The following is a 24124-nucleotide window of genomic DNA, read 5'->3' as shown; positions in this document are numbered from 1 at the left end:
TGCCTGTTTCACTTTGGTGATAGTTTCTTTTGCTGTGCAGAAACTCTTTAATTAGATCCCATTTGTCAATTTTGGCTTTTGTTGCCATTGCTTTTGGTGTTTCAGTCATGAAATATTTGCCCATGCCTATGTCCTGAATGGTATTACCTAGGTTTTCTCCTAGGGATTTTATGGTTTTAGGTCTTATGTTTAAGTCTGTAATCCATCTTGAGTTAATTTTTGTATAAGTTGTAAGGAAGGGGTCCAGTTTCAGTTTTCTGCCTATGGCTAGCTAGTTTTCCCAACACCATTTATTAAATAGGGAATCCTCTCCCCATGGTTTGTTTTTGTCAGGTTTGTCGAAGATCATCTGATTGTAGATATGTGGCATTATTTCTGAGGTCTCTGTTCTGTTCCATGGTCAATATATTTGTTTTGGTACCAACACTATGCTGTTTTTGTTACTGTAGCCTTGTAGTATAGTTTGAAATCTGGTAGCGTGATGCCTCCAGCTTTGTTCTTTTTGCTTAGGATTGCCTTGGCTATACAGGCTCTTTTTCGTTTCCATATGAAATTTAAAGTACTTTTTTCTAATTCTGTGAAGAAAGTCTATGGTAGTTTGATGAGGAAAGCATTGATCTATAAATTACTTTGGGCAGTATGGCCATTTTCACAATATTGATTCTTCCTAACCATGAGCATGGAATGTTTTTCCATTTGTTTGTGTCTTCTCTTATTTCCTGAGCAGTGGTTTGTAGTTCTCCTTGCTCTTCAAGGTCTTTCACATCCCTTGTAAGTTGTTTTCCTAGGTATTTTGTTCTCTTTGTAGCAATTGTGAATGGGAGTTCACTCATGATTTGGCTCTCTGTTTGTCTACTGTTGGTGTATAGGAATGCTTGTGATTTTTGCACATTGATTTTGCATCCTGAGACTTTGCTGAAGTTGCTTATCAGCTTAAGGAGATTTTGGGCTGAGACAATGGGTTTTCTAAATATAAAATCATGTCATCTGCAAACAGAGACAATTTGCCAGCCATCTTGCCAGCCACTCAGAACTTCAGTTCTTAAAAGGTAGTAGGCAGAGTACAGGAAACAAGATTTACACCTATGTATAGTGGGAAGTCATACTGGAGACCTGCATAGAGCTTACTATAGGAAGTTTTCAATAAACTTTAGGAGGAAGCAAAATAATCCGGGAAGGAAGGTCTGAAATGCAAGGAAAAATGTTTTGCATTGGAACTTCTGCAGGTTTTTTAAATTTAAGGAAGACTGAAAGGATAAGAATAGATAAGATAGTCCTGAAGAAGAACAAGTGGCTGTTTGCCTTGGGAAGTGTTCTGCCAGAGATCAAGAACTATTATAAAGGTGTAATAAGTAAAAATACGTTGCATTGATGCCATGATAGACTATGAATTAATAGAATACAGAGCCCAGAACAGACATAGACATACATGGGAACCTGATTATGTCAAGGTATGCACTGCAGACATCTGAGGAAAGAAGAAACTATGCATTAAATCATGCTGATCCACCCCAATTGGTCATTATATGGGGATGGGGAGGAAGTAGATTCCTGTTGGAAGGCAATTCTCTATGGCCCTCTCATATTTCCACATGTTTTGCAAACAGAAACACTAGTTTGTTCCAGACCATCTTGCTAAGGATGATTATATAGCAGACAGCCTTGAAAGATAGAGATAGTGTTTCCTTCTGGAGAACAGGGTAGATCTAATGACTATGGGGCTCTCTGGGGCAAAGGTCAGGCATGTTTACTGCCCATTACAAAAGATTTGGGTTCCCTTAGCTTGAGGTTTCTCTTCAATAATGCAACTGTTTGTACTGGGGTCACCTGAATGTCATATCACCCTATGGGAACTGGGGCCCGAGGAACTGATATGAGTTCTGACGGTCTAACTGCTGCCATTGCTTTGAGTAATAAAGACCCTCATATCTGACCCAGGAGTCTTGTATCTTCTGCCAATATCCATAAAACTGTCAAAGGCTAACTTGTGAACTTGCAAGTAAGATAGTATCCCAGACTATCCAGCGTTCTTGGCAATCCCTACCTCATGTTGTACACAAAAAATAATTCCAGACAGATCAGAAACTTCAGGAAAGGCCAAACTTTGAATAATATAGAAGAAAATATGGTTGAATGTTTCTGTGAAATAAATCATAAATAATATATATGCTAAGCTTTGAAAAATATATTAATAAAATAATCTATATTAAAATTAACAATATTTATTAAACTATGTGATAATTAGTATAAAAAGTAGTCCACAAGTTTGAAATAAAATCAAAATGCATATAAACAGTGAAAAATGTATCCAGAATCTAAAAAAAGTTCCTTAAAAATCAAGAAGAAAAGACAAAAGACCAATATATAAATAAAACCCCCAAAGTTGAAGAATTTTATGAAAAAAGAAATATACAAGGGCTCACGAATATATGTGTACCTTAAAATCATATTGAGATACTATTTTATATCCTTCAAATTGTCAAAAACTGAAGAGTATAACACATATTCAGTATTTGAAAGGAGGTTGATGAGAATATTTATACATTACTAATAGGTGTGGCAATTGGAACAACTAAATTTAGAGGGAAAATGCCATTATTTAGTAAACTTGTGCATAGCCTAAAACACAATAATTCCACATCTACACATATTCCTAGAGAAACTCTTATGTTTTTCTACCAGTATACACATACAAGAAAGTTCATTAGAATATTTTTATAATAGCACAATAAATAATAAAAATGAACCTGGAAAAAAAACAAATATTCATAGAAAGAACAATGGATAAATAAATTGTGGTATTTTCCTTTGGTGGAATACCATATAGCCATGAAATACTTGAATAGTGAAACAAGTATCAAATGTGACAGCATCTCTTTTTTGTTATGTTATACTTAATCCATTTATGAAATTTTGAAAATATGCACAACTAAACAATATCTGATTTAAGAATATTGCTTTAGTATAATAAAACTGTTTTTTAAAAGCAAAGGAATAAAAAATGCAAAATCCAAGATTTGAGACAATTATCCTGGGAAGATGAGAAATGCCACTGGGAAGGGGCATGCAGGGAGCTTCAAAGACATTAGCTATGCCTACTTCTTGAAACTGGGCAGTGGGGTTCACACACGTTTATTACATTACTTAAACCCTATGAAACATATCAAACATTATTTAAACTGTGAAACATATACTATTGGATATGTCTGAAATATTTTACAGAAAAAAGGTCAAGTGATACAAGGAATGAGTGGTCCTTCAGTCTTCTGCTGGGCCTTGTTGTGTATGCATGGATGTGTATGCACATTTGGTATGATGTGCCAAACACTCATAATAGCCACTAATAGGAAATACTCTTGAGGAGAAAAGGTGAGGTTTGTAAAGCAGGAAGATGAAAGGAACCATTAAACTACTGAATTAATAAATTCTAGAACTTTTCCCATTTTAGGTTTTCTGTTATATTTGAAAATAAATTCTCTGTAGGAAAAAAATACTAAATATAATCAGTAAGTAAAAAACAAAACAAAAGGAGCAATTTACTCTTTAAATTTTAATATGTAAGGTTATTTAATTGCATGTCCAGGGATTTTATGTATAATTTTTGCCAGACAGTAGCCACTATTTTGTAATCTTTTAATTTTTTAAGAAAATAGTTTTGATTCAAGTCTAATTTACAGAGCAAAATGAACAATTCTTAAGCGTACAGGAGGATGAATTTTGAAAAATGCATATATCCCTGAAACACACATTCCAACAAACAGAGGATAGTCTGAAAACTCCATGTGCCTTTTTTGGAAAATACTCCTCACCCTCCAAACAGTGTTCTAACTTCTTTCATTATAAATTAGTTCTTCTCCTAGAACTAATGTAAATGAAATTACACAGTTATGTACTCTGTTTTGTTGGGCTCTTTTTGCTCAGCAAAATGTCTTTAGTATTCATCCATGTTACTGTATTTATCAGTAATTGTCCCTATATATTGCTGTACCATAGTTTGTTAATTGATTCTGCATTTGGTCAGTTGAGATGTTTCTATTTTTTGGATATTATAATAATGCTACTATGATCATTTATGAATGTGTCTTTTTGCATGTTTTCATTTCTCTTAGGGAAAATACCTAGAGAAGAAATTCTTGAATTGTGGGGATAGTATTATGTGTAATTTTTTAATTTCTAATTTTTATGGATACATGACAGCTACGCATATTTATGGGGTACATGTGAAATTTTAATACAAGCATACCATGTGTAATGACTAAATCAGCGTAATTGAGATATCCATCACTTCAAGCATTTATCATTTCTTTGGGTTGGGAACATTCTAATTCCACTGTTTTAGTTATGTTAAAATATACAATAAATTATTGTCAACTAGACTCATCCTACTGAACACTAAATCGTATTGCTTCTATCTAATTGTATTTCTGTACCCATTAATTATTCCCTCTTAACTCCTTCCTCTGCACCACCCTTCCCAGCCTTTGGTAATCATCATTCTATTCTCTATCTCCATGAGATCAATTTCTTTAGTTCCCACATATGAGTGAGAACATTTGTCTTTTCATGCTTGGCTTATTTCCCTTCACATAAAGTCCTCCAGTTCTGTCCATGTTGTAAATGACAGGATCTCATTCTCTTTTACAGCTTAACAATATTCCATTGTGTATATATATGTACCACAGTTTCTTTATCCATTCATCTGTTGATAGACACTTAGGTTGAAGGAATATGTTTAACTTTTTAAAAGCTGCCAGAACCATTTTCAATCTCCTGCAGCAACGTACGAAAATTCAGTTGCTTCACATCCCTGCCAACATTTGATGTCATCAGTTTTCTAAATTTTAATCATTTTAGTGAGTGTTTAAAAAATATAATGAAGACTTATAATTTTGGGAAATTTTTATGTGTTTATTGGCCATTTATTTATCTTCCTTGGTGAAGTGCTTTTCCAAGTCTTTTGCTCAATGGATAGTGGACCGTAGGTGGGGAGAAGGCTTTATCTTTATATTACAAATTATAGAAATGCTTTATCTATTCCAGAAAAAAGTCTTCTATTAGAGACATGCATTACGAATATTTTCTCTCAGCCTTCAGCTTGCATATTCAGCTTATTAATGTTATTTTTAAATTAGTAGTATTTTTAATTTTATGAATTTATCTTTTCATTTATTTTCCTTTTATGATTAGCTTGTTTTTGGATTTGTGCCTACCCTCAGGTTCACGGAGATATTCTCCTATATTTTCTTTGTGAAGCTTTAAATTGTCTTTTTCTTTTTTTAGTGGTTATTCTAGAGTTAACACCCCGCATTTTTAATTTATAATAATCTAGCTTCAAATAATATTCTGCTTCACATATAGTTTAAGAAACTTATAATAGTATACTACCATTTTCCTCTACAATCCTTTGAGCTATTGATGTTACATATTTTACTTATACACATATTAGGCCTCATAAAACATTGCTATTAGTTGTGTTTTAAAGAGGCAATTATATTTGAAAGAAATTACTAAAAAGTTACTTTATATTTACTCACATAGTATAAAGGTGTACAGTTCTTATACACTTCTTTAAGGTTTATTTGTAAGCATTCATGGGTTTTGATATTATTTTAAATGGTATTTTTATTTTATTTCTATTTTCAAACTTCATTTTCAGCATTAAAAATACATTGTTTCATTGTTGTTCACTGTCTGGTAGCATGCATGAAACAGGGAAGTCTTCCAGTCACTCTTCGAATTTCCCTCAGTCTTCTCACAGCACTTTGTTCATTACTTTTGTTGTGAATATCATATAATATTGTAACCATTCATTTATATGTCTTTTACTTTCTATTTAAGACCTTCTCAAGGAAAATGACTTTGTTTTATTAATCTTCACAACCCCAGGGCCTACCACTATTGTTGGTATATAGATAATATTGAGAAAATGTTTATTGAATGAAAGAAGAACCCAATTTTAAAAGTACAAATCTACATTTTTAAATTATCTCCTCATATTGAAACCTGTGAATTTGCGATACATTTGATGCTAACAAATTAGGAGCAAGGAGTTTGCAGTAGTGGAAATATGAAAGAAAGAATCCAAGCACAGTGACTTCAGAAATGCTACCCAGCAAGGACGTTTCAGTTCTGTACTGCTGAAGTGGGCATGTGGGAAATAATAACATCCAGCATCCCCGCCCCGAAACAAACAATGTGTTTTAATTTTTAATGAATGAATGATCTTACTATGAAAAGCAAGCGTTCTGACCTTTCCTAGTTTGCATTACAAAGACTCCAGTGTAACACCATAGCTGAAAAAGTTACGAAGTCACTGCATAACCTTCTTGCTCTACTAAGACACCTTAAAAGATAAAGAATGTTTACTATGACAATCCCAGCAAATTACAAAAAACATGTTTGCTAATTGTTTTCCCTGGTAGCATGGCAGAGAGCATTTGGCCCATTGCATAGAAACAACACAAATGGTCAAGGTGGTATCTCAATATTATGCTAAAGTGAAATTAGTGACAATATATTGGTGCAATATACGACCTGTAAATAGCTTGAAAGAGAAGGAGAAATTAATTTAGGGAGTTTAGTGCTTTCAATCACTAGTTGTTCTTCTGGGAAAAGCCCCGTATGTGCATTTCTTGCTATGCTATACACTATACTGAGTTTCTCTTTATTATATGTCTGTAGGAATTACTGGATACTCCAAACAAAGCAATAGGCCAAATTGCATGAATGAGATACACTAGAGATTTTATTAGGTTGAATTGGTGCACAGCAGCTGCTGTAAGATAATGTAACTATGATGTGTTTTCACAGCTTAGATCAATGTTTAAATTCTTGTGTATATGAGATGTGTCAACTAAACCACAGGAGGTTTAAGAAGCTTCACAAATGGAAAAATCAAATTGTTCTGGGCAGCTCCAGGATTCCATGGTTTGTCACTGAAATGCAATATATACAAGGAAGAACCATGAACTACTAATTATTAAAAAAAAAAAAAGTTCCAACTGTTTCTAAGTTCAGTCAGTATACAATGTTATTACTTATAAGTAATTTTTGTATTTGTTACATAGCAGATTTACTATAAATGACTTTTATAACAGCCTGAAAGCATATGTATGATACAAGAACACAAAGTCATTGTTAATTAAAAAGGACTTTGTGTTGTTGTATCATACATATGCTTGCAAGCCCTCATAGACACACTTTGTCTCTTCCATGTTCAAAAGGATTCTCCCTATAATATGCAAAAGACGAGATGAAAAATATGTCTTGAAACAAGCAATTATCTTCTCAAGGGCTGCAATAGAAAATAGAATTAAATTTAATTTTCTAATAAGAACTGTGCATATGCTCACTTTAAGATATTGTCAAATTCTTAGGTAGACGTGCCATCATTTAGAGCAGGAGGCAGCAAGTTATGGTCCATCAGCCAAATTCAATTCATCACCTGTTTTAATAAATAAAATTGTATAGGAACACAGCCATCCATTAGTTTATAAATTGTCAACGGCTGCTTTCACGTTACAGTGGCAAAACTGAGTAATTGTGGGAGGAAATGTATGAGCTATAAAGCCTAAGAAATTTACTACTTGGCCTTTACAGAAAAAGTTTGCCAACCTCTTGATTTAGAGCGTGCTGACCAACAAAGAACCAGAAGTATACCGTTAACCTCAATAGAAAGGCCAGACTAATTTAATGTCTCCAACCATAAGTATATAAATGCATAAAATACTTTCTAAAATAATATCTAATTTCTTATAAATAATACCTCCATAGTTTTACATCTGAAACTTAGATGTTTCTTAAAATACTGTTCATATAACAAGATAGAAGTAAAATTCTTTAATTTTGGTGGCACAAAATAGTATGATTTGCAACCAGTAGGAAGAAAATTAATTAACATTAGAGTTATCACCAACGAGAGAAAGGGACACCAAACAAGATAGCTAGTACAGCAAATTATTTCCAGTACTATAATGATTCAGTAATATGGTAAGCATCGACATAGACAGCACACAAATATGAGAAATAATGTGTGGAACCTTAATGGAAACAAAACAGGAACCTCAGAATGGTGACAACTTCAGTTTTGGAAATGCAGCCATGTTTAAGCACTTCTGGCGCACTGCAGACAACTTATTGTCATTGTTTCTTTCCTTCTTTCAATTCCGATGAGATTACTTTTGTTAAGAAATCATATTGCAGTAATTTCCCAATTCTTTTTCTTTTTACTAAACAGTAGACACTATGCATGGCTTAAATTATAGACTGGGAAATGGCAATGGGTTACACAAGTTGTAGTCTATGTGAGCTGATCGGAGATTGTAGCACTCCCAGTTATATTTTTTTTAATTATAAAAAACTGTTCTTTCCATGATTTTGGAAAGTCAGAAATGCTGAGATGGAGTGCAACAAGAAGTCAAAACAAACAATTCTATAATAACCGTAAAACCCAAAAGGCAGTGAAAACAATAAAAATCAGAAGTCAATGACTATTACATTAAATAGAATTAAAGAAAAAAAATTCAGCTATAAGCTATTGTGACTAACCCATAACACAGAGCAGTTGAAAGAGATATTTAAGTAGTAAGGGATAGATATCCCCACCACATAAAAAATACTTAAACAAAAGAGAGCCAGTATCTTATATTAACAAAATAATCTTTAAGGCAAAAAGTATTATTAAGAATTACAATAGTCATTACTTACTGACAAAAGAGAAACACCCCAAGAAAATGTAACAGTCTTGGACTTACATGCACTTAGCGTTACCTCAAAAAGTGTAAAGCAAATATTAACACAATTATAAGACTACAAAAGAAAACTGAAAAATTCAACATCACAGTGAGAGAGTTTTTTTTTTTTAAGTTTCAACAGTAACCATATATTATTTTTAAAATTTTTTTCTCTTTTTTTTTTCCTTTTTTTAAATTATTATACTTTAACTTCTAGGGTACATGTGCACAATGTGCAGGTTTGTTACATATGTATACTTGTGCCATGTTGGTGTGCGGCACCCATCAACTCATCATTTACATCAGGTATAACTCCCAGTGCCATCCCTCCCCCCATCCCCTCCCCGTAATAGGCCCCGGTGTGTGATGTTCCCCTTCCCGAGTCCAAGTGATCTCGTTGTTCAGTTCCCACATATGAGTGAGAACATGCAGTGTTTGGTTTTCTGTTGTTGTGATAGTTTGCTGAGAATGATGGTTTCCAGCTGCTTCCATGTCCCTACAAAGGACACGAACTCATCCTTTTTTATGGCTGCATAGTATTCCATGGTGTATATGTGCCACATTTTCTTAATCCAGTCTGTCACTGATGGACATTTGGGTTGATTCCAAGTCTTTGCAATTGTGAATAGTGTTGCAATGAACATACGTGTGCATGTGTCTTTATAGCAGCATGATCTACAATCCTTTGGGTATATACCCAGTAATGGGATGGCTGGGTCATATGGTACTTCTAGTTCTAGATCCTTGAGGAATCGCCATACTGTTTTCCATAATGGTTGAACTAGTTTACAATCCCACCAACAGTGTAAAAGTGTTCCTATTTCTCCACATCCTCTCCAGCACCTGTTGTTTCCTGACTTTTGAATGATTGCCATTCTAACTGGTGTGAGATGGTATCTCATTGTGGTTTTGATTTGCATTTCTCTGATGGCCAGTGATGATGAGCATTTTTTCATGTGTCTGTTGGTTGTATGCCTGTCTTCTTTTGAGAAATGTCTGTTCATATCCTTTGCCCACTTTTTGATGGGGTTGTTTGTTTTTTTCTTGTAAATTTTTTTGAGTTCTTTGTAGGTTCTGGATATTAGTCCTTTGTCAGATGAGTAGATTGCAAAAATGTTCTCCCATTCTGCAGGTTGCCTGTTCACTCTGATGGTAGTTTCTTTTGCTGTGCAGAAGCTCTTTAGTTTAATTAGATCCCATTTGTCAATTTTGGCTTTTGTTGCCATTGCTTTTGGTGTTTTAGACATGAAGTCCTTGCCCATGCCTATGTCCTGAATGGTATTGCCTAGGTTTTCTTCTAGGGTTTTTATAGTTTTACGTCTAACATTTAAGTCTCTAATCCATCTTGAATTAATTTTTGTATAAGGAGTAAGGAAAGGATCCAGTTTCAACTTTCTACTTATGGCTAGCCAATTTTCCTAGCACCATTTATTAAATAGGGAATCCTTTCCCCATTTCTTGTTTTTCTCAGGTTTGTCAAAGATCAGATGGCTGTAGATGTGTGGTATTGGTTCTGAGGACTCTGTTCTGTTCCATTGGTCTATATCTCTGTTTTAGTACCAGTACCGTGTGGTTTTGGTTACTGTAGCCTTGTAGTATAGTTTGAAGTCGGGTAGCGTGATGCCTCCAGCTTTGTTCTTTTGACTTGTGATTGTCTTGGCAATGCGGGCTCTTTTTTGGTTCCATCGGGGTGGAGCAAGAAGGCCAAATAGGAACAGCACCAGTCTCCAGCTCCCAGCACGAGTGACATAGAAGATGGGTGATTTCTGCATTTTCAACTGAGGCACCAGGTTAATTTCACTAGGGAGTGCCGGACTTTCACTGCTGGTCAGCTGGTGCAGCTTGACCAGCGAGAGCTGAAGCAGGGAGAGGCATTGCCTCACCTGGGAAGCACAAGGGGGAAGGGAATCCCTTTTCCTAGCCAGGGGAACTGAGACACACAACACCTGGAAAATCGGGTAACTCCCACCCCAATACTGCGCTTTACCAAGGGTCTTAGCAAATGGCACAGTAGGAGATTATATCCCACACCTGGCCAGAAGGGTCCCATACCCATGGAGCCTCCCTTATTGCTAGCACAGCAGTCTGAGATCTAACTGCAAGGCAGCAGCAAGGCTGGGGGAGGGGCTCCCGCTATTGCTGAGGCTTAAGTAGGTAAACAAAGCCGCTGGGAAGCTTAAACTGGGTGGAGCCCACAGCAGCTCAAGGGGGCCTGCCTGTCTCTGTAGACTCCACCTCTGGGGACAGGGCACAGCTAAACAAAAAGCAGCAGAAACCTCTGCAGATGCAAACGACCCTGTCTGACAGCTTTGAAGAGACCAGTGGATCTCCCAACACGGAGGCTGAGATCTGAGAACAGACACACTGCCTGCTCAAGTTGGTCTGTGACCACTGAGTAGCCTAACTGGGAGACATTCCCCATTAGGTGCAGACCGACACCTCACACCTCACATGGCAGGGTACACCCCTGAGACGAAGCTTCAAGAGCAAGAATCAGACAGCAACACTTGCTGTTCAGCAATATTCTATCTTCTGCAGCCTCCGCTGCTGGTACCCAGGCAAACAGGGTCTGGAGTGGACCTCAAGCAATCTCCAACAGACCTACAGCTGAGGGTCCTGACTGTTAGACAGAAAACTAACAAACAGAAAGGACACCCACACCAAAACACCATGAGTATGTCACCGTTATCAAAGACCAAAGGCAGATAAAACCACAAAGATGGGGAAAAAGCAGGGCAGAAAAGCTGGAAATTCAAAAAATCAGAGTGCATCTCCCCCTCCAAAGGAATGCAGCTCATCGCCAGCAACAGATCAAAGCTGGACAGAGAATGACTTTGACGAGATGAGAGAAGAAGGCTTCAGTCCATCAAACTTCTCAGAGCTAAAGGAGGAATTACGTACCCAGTGCAAAGAAGCTAAAAATCTTGAAAAAAGAATGGAAGAATGGATAACTAGAATAATCAGAGAATGCCACAAAGATACTCCTCGAGAAGAGCAACTCCAAGGCACATAATTGTCAGATTCACCAAAGTTGAAATGAAGGAAAAACTGTTAAGGGTAGCCAGAGAGAAAGGTCGTGTAACACACAAAGGGAAGCCCATCAGACTAACAGCAGATCTCTCGGCAGAAACTCTACAAGCCAGAAGAGAGTAGGGGCCAATATTCAACATTCTTAAAGAAAAGAATTTTCAACCCAGAATTTCATATCCAGCCAAACTAAGTTTCATAAGTGAAGGAGAAATAAAATCCTTTACAGAAAAGCAAATGCTTAGAGATTTTGTCACCACCAAGCCTGCCATACAAGAGATCCTGAACATGGAAAGGAAGAACCAGTACCAGCCATTGCAAAAACATGCCAAAATGTAAAGACCATCGATGCTAGGAAGAAACTGCATCAACTAACGAGCAAAATAATCCTGCTAATATCATAATGACAGGATCAAGTTCACACATAGCAATATTAACCTTAAATGTAAATGGACTAAATGGCCCAATTAAAAGACACAGACTGACAAACTGGATAAAGAGTCAAGACCCATCAGTGTGCTGTATTCAGGAGACCCATCTCACATGCAGAGACACACACAGGCTCAAAATAAAGGGATGGAGGAAGATCTACCAAGCAAATGGAGAACAAAAAAAGCAGGAATTGCAATCCTCATCTCTGATAAAACAGACTTTAAACCATCAAAGATCAAAAGAAACAAAGAAGGCCATTACATAATGGTCAAGGGATCAATTCAACAGGAAGAGCTAACTATCCTAAATATATATGCGCCCAATACAGGAGCACCCAGATACATACAGCAAGTCCTTAGAGACTTACAAAGAGACTTAGACTCCCATACAATAATAATGGGAGACTTCAACACCCCACTGTCAACATTAGACAGATCAACGAGACAGAAAGTTAACAAGGATATCCAGGAATTGAACTCAACTCTGCACCAAGCAGACCTAATAGACATCTACAGAACTCTCGACCCCAAATCAACAGAATATACATTCTTCTCAGCACCACATCACGTTTATTCGAAAATTGACCACATAGTTGGAAGTAAAGCATTCCTCAGCAAATGTACAAGAACAGAAATTATAACAAACTGTCTCTCAGACCACAGTGCAATCAAACTAGAACTCAAGACTAAGAAACTCAATCAAAACTGCTCAACTACATGGAAACTGAACAACCTGCTCCTGAATGACTACTGGGTACATAACGAAATGAAGGCAGAAATAAAGATGTTCTTTGAAACTAATGAGAACAAAGATACAACATGCCAGAATCTCTGGGACACATTTAAAGCAGTGTGTAGAGGGAAATTTATAGCACTAAATGCCCACAAGAGAAAGCTGGAAAGATCTAAAATTGACACTCTAACATCACAATTAAAAGAACTAGAGAAGCAAGAGCAAACACATTCGAAAGCTAGCAGAAGGCAAGAAATAACTAAGATCAGAGCAGAACTGAAGGAGATAGAGACACGAAAAGCCCTCCAAAACATCAATCAATCCAGGAGCTGGTTTTTTTGAAAAGATCACCAAAATTGATAGACTGCTAGCAAGACTAATAAGGAAGAAAAGAGAGAAGAATCAAATAGATTCAATAAAAAATGATAAAGGGGATATCACCACCAACTCCACAGAAATACAAACTACCACAGAGAATACTATAAACCCTTCTATGCAAATAAACTAGAAAACCTAGAAGAAATGGATAATTTCCTGGACACTTACACACTCCCAAGACTAAACTAGGAAGAAGTTGAATCCCTGAATAGACCAATAGCAGGCTCTGAAATTGAGGCAATTATTAATAGCCTACCAACCAAAAAAAGTCCAGGACCAGACGGATTCACAGCTGAATTCTACCAGAGGTAAAAGGAGGGGTTGATATCATTCCTTCTGAAACGATTCCAATCAATAGAAAAAGAGGGAATACTCCATCACTCATTTTATGAGGCCAACATCATCCTGATACCAAAGCCTGGCAGAGACACAACAAAAAAAGAGAATTTTAGACCAATATCCCTGATGAACATCAATGCAAAAATCCTTAATAAATACTGGCAAACCGAATGCAGCAGCACATCAAAAAGCTTACCCACCATGATCAAGTGGGCTTCATCCCTGGGATGCAAGGCTGGTTCAAAATATGCAAATCAATAAATGTAATCCAGCATATAAACAGTACCAAAGACAAAAACCACATGATTATCTCAATAGATGCAGAAAGGCCTTTGACAAAATTCAACAGCCCTTCATGCTAAAAACTCTCAATAAACTAGGTATTGATGGAACGTATCTCAAAACAATAAGACCTATTTTTGACAAACCTACAACGAATTTCATACTGAATGGGCAAAAACTTTGAAAACTGGCACAAGACAGGGATGCCCTCTCTCTCCACTCCTATTCAACATAGTGTTAGAAGTTCTGGCTAGGGCAATCAGGCAAGAGAAAGAAATAAAGGGTATTCAGTTAGGAAAAGAAAAAGTCAAATTGTCCCTATTTGCAGATGACATGATTGTATATTTAGAAAACCCCATCATCTCAGCCCAAAATCTCCTTAAACTGATAAGCAACTTCAGAAAAGTCTCAGGATACAAAATTAATGTGGAAAAATCACAAGCATTCTTATACACCAGTAACAGACAAACAGAGAGCCAAGTCATGAATGAACTTCCATTCACAATTGCTTCAAAGAGAATAAAATACCTAGGAATCCAACTTACAAGGGATGTAAAGGACCTCTTCAAGGAAAACTACAAACCACCGCTCAGTGAAATAAAAGAGGACACAAGCAAATGGAAGAACATACCATGCTCATGGATAGGAATAATCAATATCGTGGAAATGGCCATACAGCCCAAGGTAATTTATAGATTCAATGCCATCACCATCAAGCTACCAATGAGTTTCTTCACAGAATTGGAAAAAACTGCTTTAAAGTTCATATGGAACCAAAAAAGAGCCCGCATCTCCAAGACAATCCTAAGTCAAAAGAACAAAGCTGGAGGCATCACGCTACCCGACTTCAAACTATACTACAAGGCTACAGTAACCAAAACCACACGGTACTGGTACTAAAACAGAGATATAGACCAATGGAACAGAACAGAGTCCTCAGAACCAATACCACACATCTACAGCCATCTGATCTTTGACAAACCTGAGAAAAACAAGAAATGGGGAAAGGATTCCCTATTTAATAAATGGTGCTAGGAAAATTGGCTAGCCATAAGTAGAAAGTTGAAACTGGATCCTTTCCTTACTCCTTATACAAAAATTAATTCAAGATGGATTAGAGACTTAAATGTTAGACCTAATACCATAAAAACCCTAGAAGAAAACCTAGGTAATACCATTCAGGACATAGGCATGGGCAAGGACTTCATGTCTAAAACACCAAAAGCAATGGCAACAAAAGCCAAAATTGACAAATGGGATCTAATTAAACTAAAGAGCTTCTGCACAGCAAAAGAAACTACCATCAGAGTGAACAGGCAACCTACAGAATGGGAGAACATTTTTGCAATCTACTCATCTGACAAAGGACTAATATCCAGAACCTACAAAGAACTCAAAAAAATTTACAAGAAAAAACAAACAACCCCATCAAAAAGTGGGCAAAGGATATGAACAGACATTTCTCAAAAGAAGACAGGCATACAACCAACAGACACATTAAAAAATGCTCATCATCACTGGCCATCAGAGAAATGCAAATCAAAACCACAATGAGATACCATCTCACACCAGTTAGAATGGCAATCATTCAAAAGTCAGGAAACAACAGGTGCTGGAGAGGATGTGGAGAAATAGGAACACTTTTACACTGTTGGTGGGATTGTAAACTAGTTCAACCATTATGGAAAACAGTATGGCGATTCCTCAAGGATCTAGAACTAGAAGTACCATATGACCCAGCCATCCCATTACTGGGTATATACCCAAAGGATTATAGATCATGCTGTTATAAAGACACATGCACACGTATGTTCACTGCGACACTATTCACAATTGCAAAGACTTGGAATCAACCCAAATGTCCATCAGTGACAGACTGGATTAAGAAAATGTGGCACATATACACCATGGAATACTATGCAGCCATAAAAAAGGATGAGTTCGTGTCCTTTGTAGGGACATGGAAGCAGCTGGAAACCATCATTCTCAGCAAACTATCACAACAACAGAAAACCAAACACTGCATGTTCTCACTCATATGTGGGAACTGAACAACGAGATCACTTGGACTCGGGAAGGGGAACATCACACTCTGGTGCCTATTACGGGGAGGGGATGGGGGGAGGGATGGCATTGTGAGTTATACCTGATGTAAATGATGAGTTGATGGGTGCTGACGAGTTGATAGGTGCAGCACACCAGTATGGCACAAGTATACATATGTAACAAAGCTACACATTGTGCACATGTACCCTGTAACTTAAAGTATAATAATAAAAAAAAAAAAGAAAAATTTATCTATACTGGTACTTTAAGCTCTAATGTAATTACTCCAAGTCCTATATAGAATTCTATTATAAATTATATTTTATTTAATAGTGCTTTTATTCTACAGTAAGTACATATATCCTGTTCAGCATATGTTTGAGAGGTTTTTTTTTTTTGTTAATTAAATGTTAAGAACTGAAAATGCTTTATAACAGGATGTATTTCCCTTTAAATTTTTAGGTATGTCCCCTTTCTTATCTAATCTTTATGAGTGTGATGGAATTGATCATTATAAAAGATAAGACCTTTTAACCTTATTTCATTATTAAATACAGTTTGTGAAAGGTATAGTATGGGTCAAGATAAGGATTATGTTGGAGATATGTTGTGCATGATACTTTGCATATAGCTCAAATTATGCCAAAATCTATATTGTTATGTAATGAAAAATAAATGATTTAAAAATTTATGTTCTATTTCTTTTTCCTCTAGGTATTTATGAGCCTCCATTTCTTATACTACTGCAGTGAACCAACATTGGATGTGAAAATTGCCTTTTGTCAGGTGTGTGTTCCTTACAGGTAAAACAAGGTACAGTATATATTCCCTTGTATTTCCACTTTGACATACCATGTGCATACATTCCACACCAAAGTCAGTATTTATATCATATTAAATGTAGTTTAGGATTGGGAGCTGGCAAGATGGCCAAATAGAAACAGCTCCAGTCTGCAGCTCCCAGCGAGATCAATGCAGAAGATGAATGATTTTTGCATTTCCACCTGAGGTACCATTAGACAACTTCTGTAATCTCGCTGGGACTGGTTACACAGTGGGTGCAGCCCACAGAGGGCGAGCTGAAGCAGGGTGGGGCGTCACCTCACCCAGGAAGCGCAAGGGGTCAGGGAACTCCCTCCCCTAGTCAAGGGAAGCCATGAAGGACTGTGCCATGAGGAGGGGTGCACTCTGACCCAGATGCTATGCTTTTTCCATGGTCTTCGCAATCTGCAGATTCCCTCAGGTGTCTACACCACAGGGGTCCTGGGTTTCAAGCACAAAACGGGGCAGCCATTTGGGCAGACACCAAGCTAGCTACAAGATATTTTTTTCATACCCTACTGGTGCCTGGAACACCAGTGAGACAGAACCATTTACTCCCCTGGAAAGGGGGCTGAAGCCAGGGGGCCAAGTGGTCTAGCTCAGCGGATCCCACTCCCATGGAGCCCAGCAAGCTAAGATCCACTGGCTTGAAAATTCTCACTGACAGCACAGCAGTCTGAAGTCTACCGGGGATGCTCAGGCTTGGTGGGGGGAGGGGCGTCTACCATTACTGAGGCTTGAGTAGGTGGTTTTCCCCTCACAGTGTAAACAAAACCGCCAGAAAGTTTGAACCGGGCGGAGGCCACTGCAGCTCAGCAAAGCCGCTGTAGCCAGACTGTCTCTAGATTCCGCCTCTCTGGGCAGGGCATCTCTGAACAAAAGGCAGCAGCCTCAGTCAGGGACTTATAGATGAAACTCCCATCTTCCTGGGATGGAGTACCTGGTGAAGGGGTAGCTGTGGGCACAGCTTCTGCAGACTTAAACATCCCTGCCTGCCGGCTCTGAGGAGCGCAGCAGATCTCCCAGCACAGCAATCAAGCTCTGCTAAGGGACAGACTATCTCCTCAAGTGGGTCCCTAACCCCACACCTCCCAGCACGGGTGGACAGACGCCTCATACAGGAGAGCTCTGGCTGGCATCTGGCGGGTGCCCCTCTGAAAAAACCTTCCAGAGGAAGGAACAGGCACAATCTTTGCTGTTCTGCACTCTCCTGGTAATACTCAGGCAAACAGGATCTGGACTGGACCTCCAGCAAACTCCAGCAGAGGGGCCTGTTAGATAGAAAAGTAACAAACAGAAAGGAATAGCATCAACATCAGCAAAAAGGACATTCACAGAAAAATCCCATCTGAAGGTAACCAGCATCAAAGACCAAAGGTGGATAAATCCACGAAGATGAGGAAAAACCAGCACAAAAAGGCTGAAAACTCCAAAAACCAGAATGCCTCTTCTGCTCCAAAGGATCACAACTCCTCACCAGCAAGGGAAAAATTTTGTTCTATTTTGTTAACCTTTTCAAAAAACCAGCTCCTGGATTAATTGATTTTTTGAAGGGTTTTTTGTGTATCTATCCTTCAGTTTTGCTCTGACCTTAGTTAGTTATTGTCCTCTGCTATCTTTTGAATTTGTTTACTCTTGCTTCTCTAGTTATTTTAATTATGATGTTAGGGTGTCGATTTTAGATCTTCTTCACTTTCTCCTGAGGGCATTTAGTGCTATAAATTTCCCTTTAACCATGGCTTTAGCTGTCTCCCAGAGATTCTGGTATATTGTGTCTTTGTTCTCCTTGATTTCAAATAACTTATTTATTTCTGCCTTAATTTGCCCAGTAGTCATTTAGGACCAGAAACACCATTTGACCCAGAAATCCCATTACTGGGTATATATCCAAAGGGTTATAAATCATTCCATTATAAAGACCTATGCACAGGTATGTTTATAGCAGCACTTTTCACAATAGCAAAGACTTGCAACCAAACCAAATGCCCATCAGTAATAGACTGTATAAAGAAAATGTGGCACATACACACTATGGAATACTATGCAGCCATAAAAAAGATGAGTTCATGTCCTTTGCAGCGACGTGGATGAAGTTGGAAACCATCGTTCTCAGCAAACTAACACGGGAACAGAAAACCAAACACCCCATGTTCTCACTCACATGTGGGAATTGAACACTGAGAACACATGAACACAGGGAGGGGAACATCACACACCAGGGCATGTTGGCAGGTGGGGGGCTAAGGGAGGGATAGAATTAGGAGAAACACTTAATGTAGATGACGGGTTGATAAGTGCAGCAAACCACCATGGCACGTGTATACCTATGTAACAACCCGCATGTTCTACGCATGTATCCCAGAACTTAAAGTATAATTAAAAAAAAAAAGTAGTTTAGGAAATGGAAGTGAATAGGTGTGTTGTTTCTAATTCATTTAAGTTAGAATGGGAATAAAGGTATTTTTTTCAAGTTTTATTGTAAAGTGATTTATTCTTTGATTATATTTATACTTCAAGATTTTAATATTTCTTTTCAAATCCTTAAAATGGGACTTTAACCATAAAAATGACTTCATTCTGTACAGTTGTCCCCCCTTATCTGTGGTTTCGATTTCCACAGTTTCAGTCACCCACTGTTAACTGTGGTCCTCAAAATATTAAATTGAAAATTCCAGAAATAAGAACTCATGAGTTTTAGATTGCATGCTGTTCTGAGTAGTGTGAAGAAATCTTGTGCCATCTTGCTCCATCCCACTTAGGTTGTGCAGCATGTCTATATAATGCCACCTGCCAGTGAATTACTTAACAGCCATCTCTGTTATCAGATTGACTGTTGTGGTATCACAGTGCTCTTGTTCAAGTAACCTTTATTTTACTTAATTGTTCTATTTTTTTTATTATTTATTGTTGTTAATATCTTACTGTGCCTAACTTATAAATTAAACTTTATCGTAGGTGTATATGTATAGGGTTCAGTGCTATCTGTGGTTTCAGGCATCCACTAGGGGGTCTTAAAATGTATTCTTTGAATATAAGGGGAGACTACTGTAGTATTTCTCATCATAACAACTGATTGGCCTCAAATAGAGTATCTCTAAACCCACTATAATAATATACAGGTGGTACTCAGTTTGTTTTGTGATGCCTATTATATCTAACCAGTACTTATAATAGTAAAAATGTTAACCAACAATAATGACAAATAACGGTGTACTTAACCTAGAAGGGAAAGTAAGAAGGTGGCAACAACGTTTGGTAGTGTGCATGGACTAGATAAGAGTTGACTTCTTTGTATTCATGCGAACCCTATTTTTAAGGAGAAGTCTCCCTAGGGCACCTACATATATTTCAAGTATGTTTAAAACAGTTCTAACTTAACCTTGTTGTCATATATAATTGATAGTACTCTCTTTTACTCTTAAGAATTGTTCTAGTTTGGACAATAAATTATATGTTAACCTTATTCATACTTAAGCAGAGAGCTTCCCTTAAGTTTTTCAGCAGTGATTATCATTGCACCTTCTCTTTGAGCTGTGTTGTAAATAGAGACTGACATGCATTTTGAAACAAGATTTTTAAAATAACTCCTTTGCTTTATTTTAATGCAATTTTTCCTGATTCTAGAATTAATATTTATTATAGAAAATATAGAAAAGCATAAAGGGGAACAAAACATAGTTTTTGCATATACTCTATACTTACTGTATCTACTTTCCTTGAGCATAGATTTTCTATGACAAAGTAAAATGTGTTACCTGCTATGAATGAGATTTACTGATCTCTCTCATCTCCCTAAACTGTAATTGTTGCAGTTCCTGAAGCCTCAGGCCATTAGACAACTTCTCTAATAATAACTCCAGTGCTAAACAGCCTTGGTTAAAAATTCCATTTCTATCACTTACCAGCCATTTGCTTGTGACCTTGGGCAAGTTACTTGATCTCTAGTGCTTCAGTTTCTTTATTTATAAAAGGAGGAAATAATAATGCCTACATTTTAGGCTTGGTATGAGAATTAAATGAGTTTATACTTGCAAAGCACTGAGAGCAGTACTGGAACATGTGTTTGTTAAATAGATGATTAAATTTTAAATAAATTTACACTCACTCTCTGGAGCTCCCACTGAGTCCCAGTGCTTTAAATATTATCATTATCTTGAATATCACACAGTTTTATCTCCAACCCAAACATTTTCCTGGAACTGGACTCATATTCAACTGTCTGTTCTACATCTCCACTTAGATGTCAAATAGGCATATCAGACTGTACGCATTCCAAAGCAACATCTCATCTATCCTCTAAAATTACTCTTCCCATTGTCTACTCTAGCTCAGTAACTGATAACTCCACCCTTCCAGTTATAATAAAATCCTTGGAATCATCTTTTGGGTCACATTCCATATTCAAGCCATCAGCAAATTCTGTTGACTCTATAATTAATTAAAACCTAACTGGAATCTCACAGATTCTCACTATTTTTCCACTACCACCCTGATCCAAGATACCCTTATCTCTTGCTTAAATTATTGTAAGAGCTTCTACTTTTGCCCACCCCCAAGCGGTTTACTCTTAAACATTAGAAAGAATTGTCTTTGAAAAATATAAGTGAGATCGTGTCACTCCTTGACTAAAACTAAAACAAAAGAGAAAGACCTTTCAATGTCTTCCCATCTCACTCAGCAAAATCCTTATAGTAAATCCTTATAATAAATCCCCAAGCCTTTATTATCTAGCCCCCTAGAAACCTCTATCCTAAAATATTCTTCTGTTATCCACTTGGACCACTCTTTAACCATCTTCACAGCTTCGTTCAAATGTCATTTTTAAGGAAATCCTTCCTGATAACCCTATTTCAAATTGTCCTAACCACCTGACTGCATACCCAACTTCCCTGCCTCCGTAACACATCAGTATCTAATGTTCTATTTATGTTGCTGGTCTGGAATTTTGCTTCCCTCTCTCCACTGGAATGCATTTTGCACATGAACCAGATTTTTTTCAGTGTCTTGCTGGGGCCATTTCACAGAGGCTCACAAGAGCTGAATATGCACAATTTTCCAACTCAAAGTTTAATGATGCCAAGTTGGTAACTTAAAATCTGTCATGATCGGAGTATTTATGTTACAGAAATGTGCAAATACTGCAAATATGTCCCCTTCCCATTTTTCCTCCTCCACAGCCAGTTGTTGAACATTTACCATCACACCATTGGAATTTTGTCTCCTGTTCACTGCTGTACTGCAACACTCACAGTAGTATCTGACATAGGGTCAGTGTATTAGGCAGTTCTTGTGATGCTATAAAGAAATACTTAAGGCTGGGTAATTTATAAAGAAAAGAGGTTTAACTGACTCGTGATTCTGCAGACAGTACAAGAAATGTGGTGCTGGCATCTGCTTCTGGTGAGGGACTCAGGAAGCTCACAATTACAGTAGAAAGCAAAGGAGGAGCAGGCATCTCACAAGGCCAGAGTGGGAGCAAGAGAAAAAGTGAGGAAGGTTCCACACACTTCTAAGCAACCAGATCTCACAACAACTCACTATAGTGAGGACAGGACCAAGCCACAACCCAAACACCTCCCACCAGGCCCCACCTCCAGCACTGGGGATTACATTTTAACATGAGATTTGAAGGGGACAAATATCCAAACCATATCAGTAGGCTCTTATCAGACATTTGCATAATGAGTAAATGAATTATACATGTTTTGTTTATGTAATCAGTTGCAACAGTGATCCTGGTGTGGTGGAAAATGAGTAGGCCTGAATTTTTAGGTTAAATATCTGGGCCTTACCACTTGCAAGCTGTATGACTGTGAGCTATTTCCTTAGCCTTCATTATCCTAGCCATTTACATGCCATTAACACTTAAAAAACATACCAACCAAAACCAAAAAACTAAATTAATGTTTTACATATTTCCAGTTTAAATCTGAACCTCAAAAACAATATCAATGAATATAACCTTAAACCTTCAGCCATTTTTTAAAATACAGAAAGTCTTTGTGTAGGTTGTAATTATTTTTCAGTTCAACTTTCTACATCTGGGTGCAGATACAGAATGTTTATTTTTAATGGAAGTTCTTTTAAAGCAAAGGAATACAAAGAAGTGAAGCAGGAACTTTCTTAATGACTCTGGATTTTCTTGCTTACTATGAGCTTTTAATATATAGAAAATATGCATGCATATAATATTTTTTAAAAATCTAGAAATAACATAGTAAGCAGAATATTTCCATTTGTGACTGGACATTTTATTTACTTCCCGTGTAGAATTTTCTTTGATAATAACATTTATTTTTATTTTTCCTGTAGCTCTGTGCCTCATTCACTTCTCTAGCAATTGAAAGAAAATAGTGTATTTATTTTTAGAGGCAGAATGATCTATAGAGGTTTTCTTTAAACTATGCTCTGTGGAAGCTTCTCATTTCCTGGGGCATCTCACAGATCCTTTATGTACTATGGTGTTTAAGCTTATCACCAGCTTGGCTGAGGCTACTCTCAACTTTTTGCCCAAGAGACAATACTCAAAGACCTTAAAAAACTTGTCAATAATTAATTAATGATTAACTGTGTCCAGAATTTCAGTCTCTTGAGCCTTAGTCCATGGGGTTTTCAATTATGTCATATTTCTAAGTTTTTCACTATTGTCTGTAAGAAATCAGAGAAATATGGAAAATAAAATTGCTGAATAGTATTTGTCAGCAGAAAATATGTACATTATCTATAATAGTTTTTACCGTAATTCTTAACTGAATTATTTGAAGAATATGGGATTCACTGACTTTTTTAAAAAAGTTACTCTTACTATTTTTTTTTAACCCAGCAAAGTAGCTTTTGAAGGCAAGAGGTTTCTTGTTATAGTCTCGGGGGAAATTTTTCATTGTAATGTTAGACAATAAAAGAATAATCTTTAGTTTGCACTGGTATTAATTCAATAATTACAAAAATATAAACCTACAGGGAATATAAAGTGCAAAATTCTTGATTCTCCTGAGAAATAGGTAAGTAGTCTTAGCTCTCTTTTCTCAATTGAACAGAGCTACAGAAGTGTTACATTTCACTCTATAAATTTAAAAAAACTCATGAAAGTGTTCTTTTTGGAACTTTGTTGTACTGAACAGATTATTCAGGATTTTAACCAGGAGATATATTCACAGAGAAATAATATGTGTTGTGGCCTCCCAACTCCTACACACTCACCGGTGTCTACAGCACTTACTGCATTCTTTGTGCATTACTACTAAGTTTATAGATTTGTTTTCCCCACTCAATGGTACTATCTCAGGGTCAGGACCAGGGCATCTTTCTCCCTAACTCCCAGGCCCAGAAGTTTA

At 37.0% G+C, this 24124-nt stretch overlaps 1 protein-coding gene across 5 annotated transcripts in view; it reads left to right on the top strand.

Annotated features, from left to right (window-relative positions):
• The window catches only part of MAPK10 (mitogen-activated protein kinase 10), a 341860-nt gene that overhangs the window by 157955 nt on the left and 159781 nt on the right, over positions 1-24124 (top strand). For 3 of the 5 annotated variants that reach the window (NM_001260857.2, NM_001320562.1, XM_015138736.3), the window contains 1 exon segment: positions 16683-16754. In NM_001260857.2, coding sequence (NP_001247786.1) covers positions 16689-16754 — 66 coding nt within the window. In that variant the 5' untranslated portion in view covers positions 16683-16688. 5 annotated transcript variants of the gene reach the window in all.

The sequence above is a fragment of the Macaca mulatta genome, chromosome 5, assembly GCF_049350105.2.
Source record: "Macaca mulatta isolate MMU2019108-1 chromosome 5, T2T-MMU8v2.0, whole genome shotgun sequence".
NCBI lineage: Eukaryota > Metazoa > Chordata > Mammalia > Primates > Cercopithecidae > Macaca > Macaca mulatta.
The sequence above is the reverse complement of the archived record's forward strand: the minus strand, read 5'-3'. Positions and strand labels throughout refer to the sequence as shown.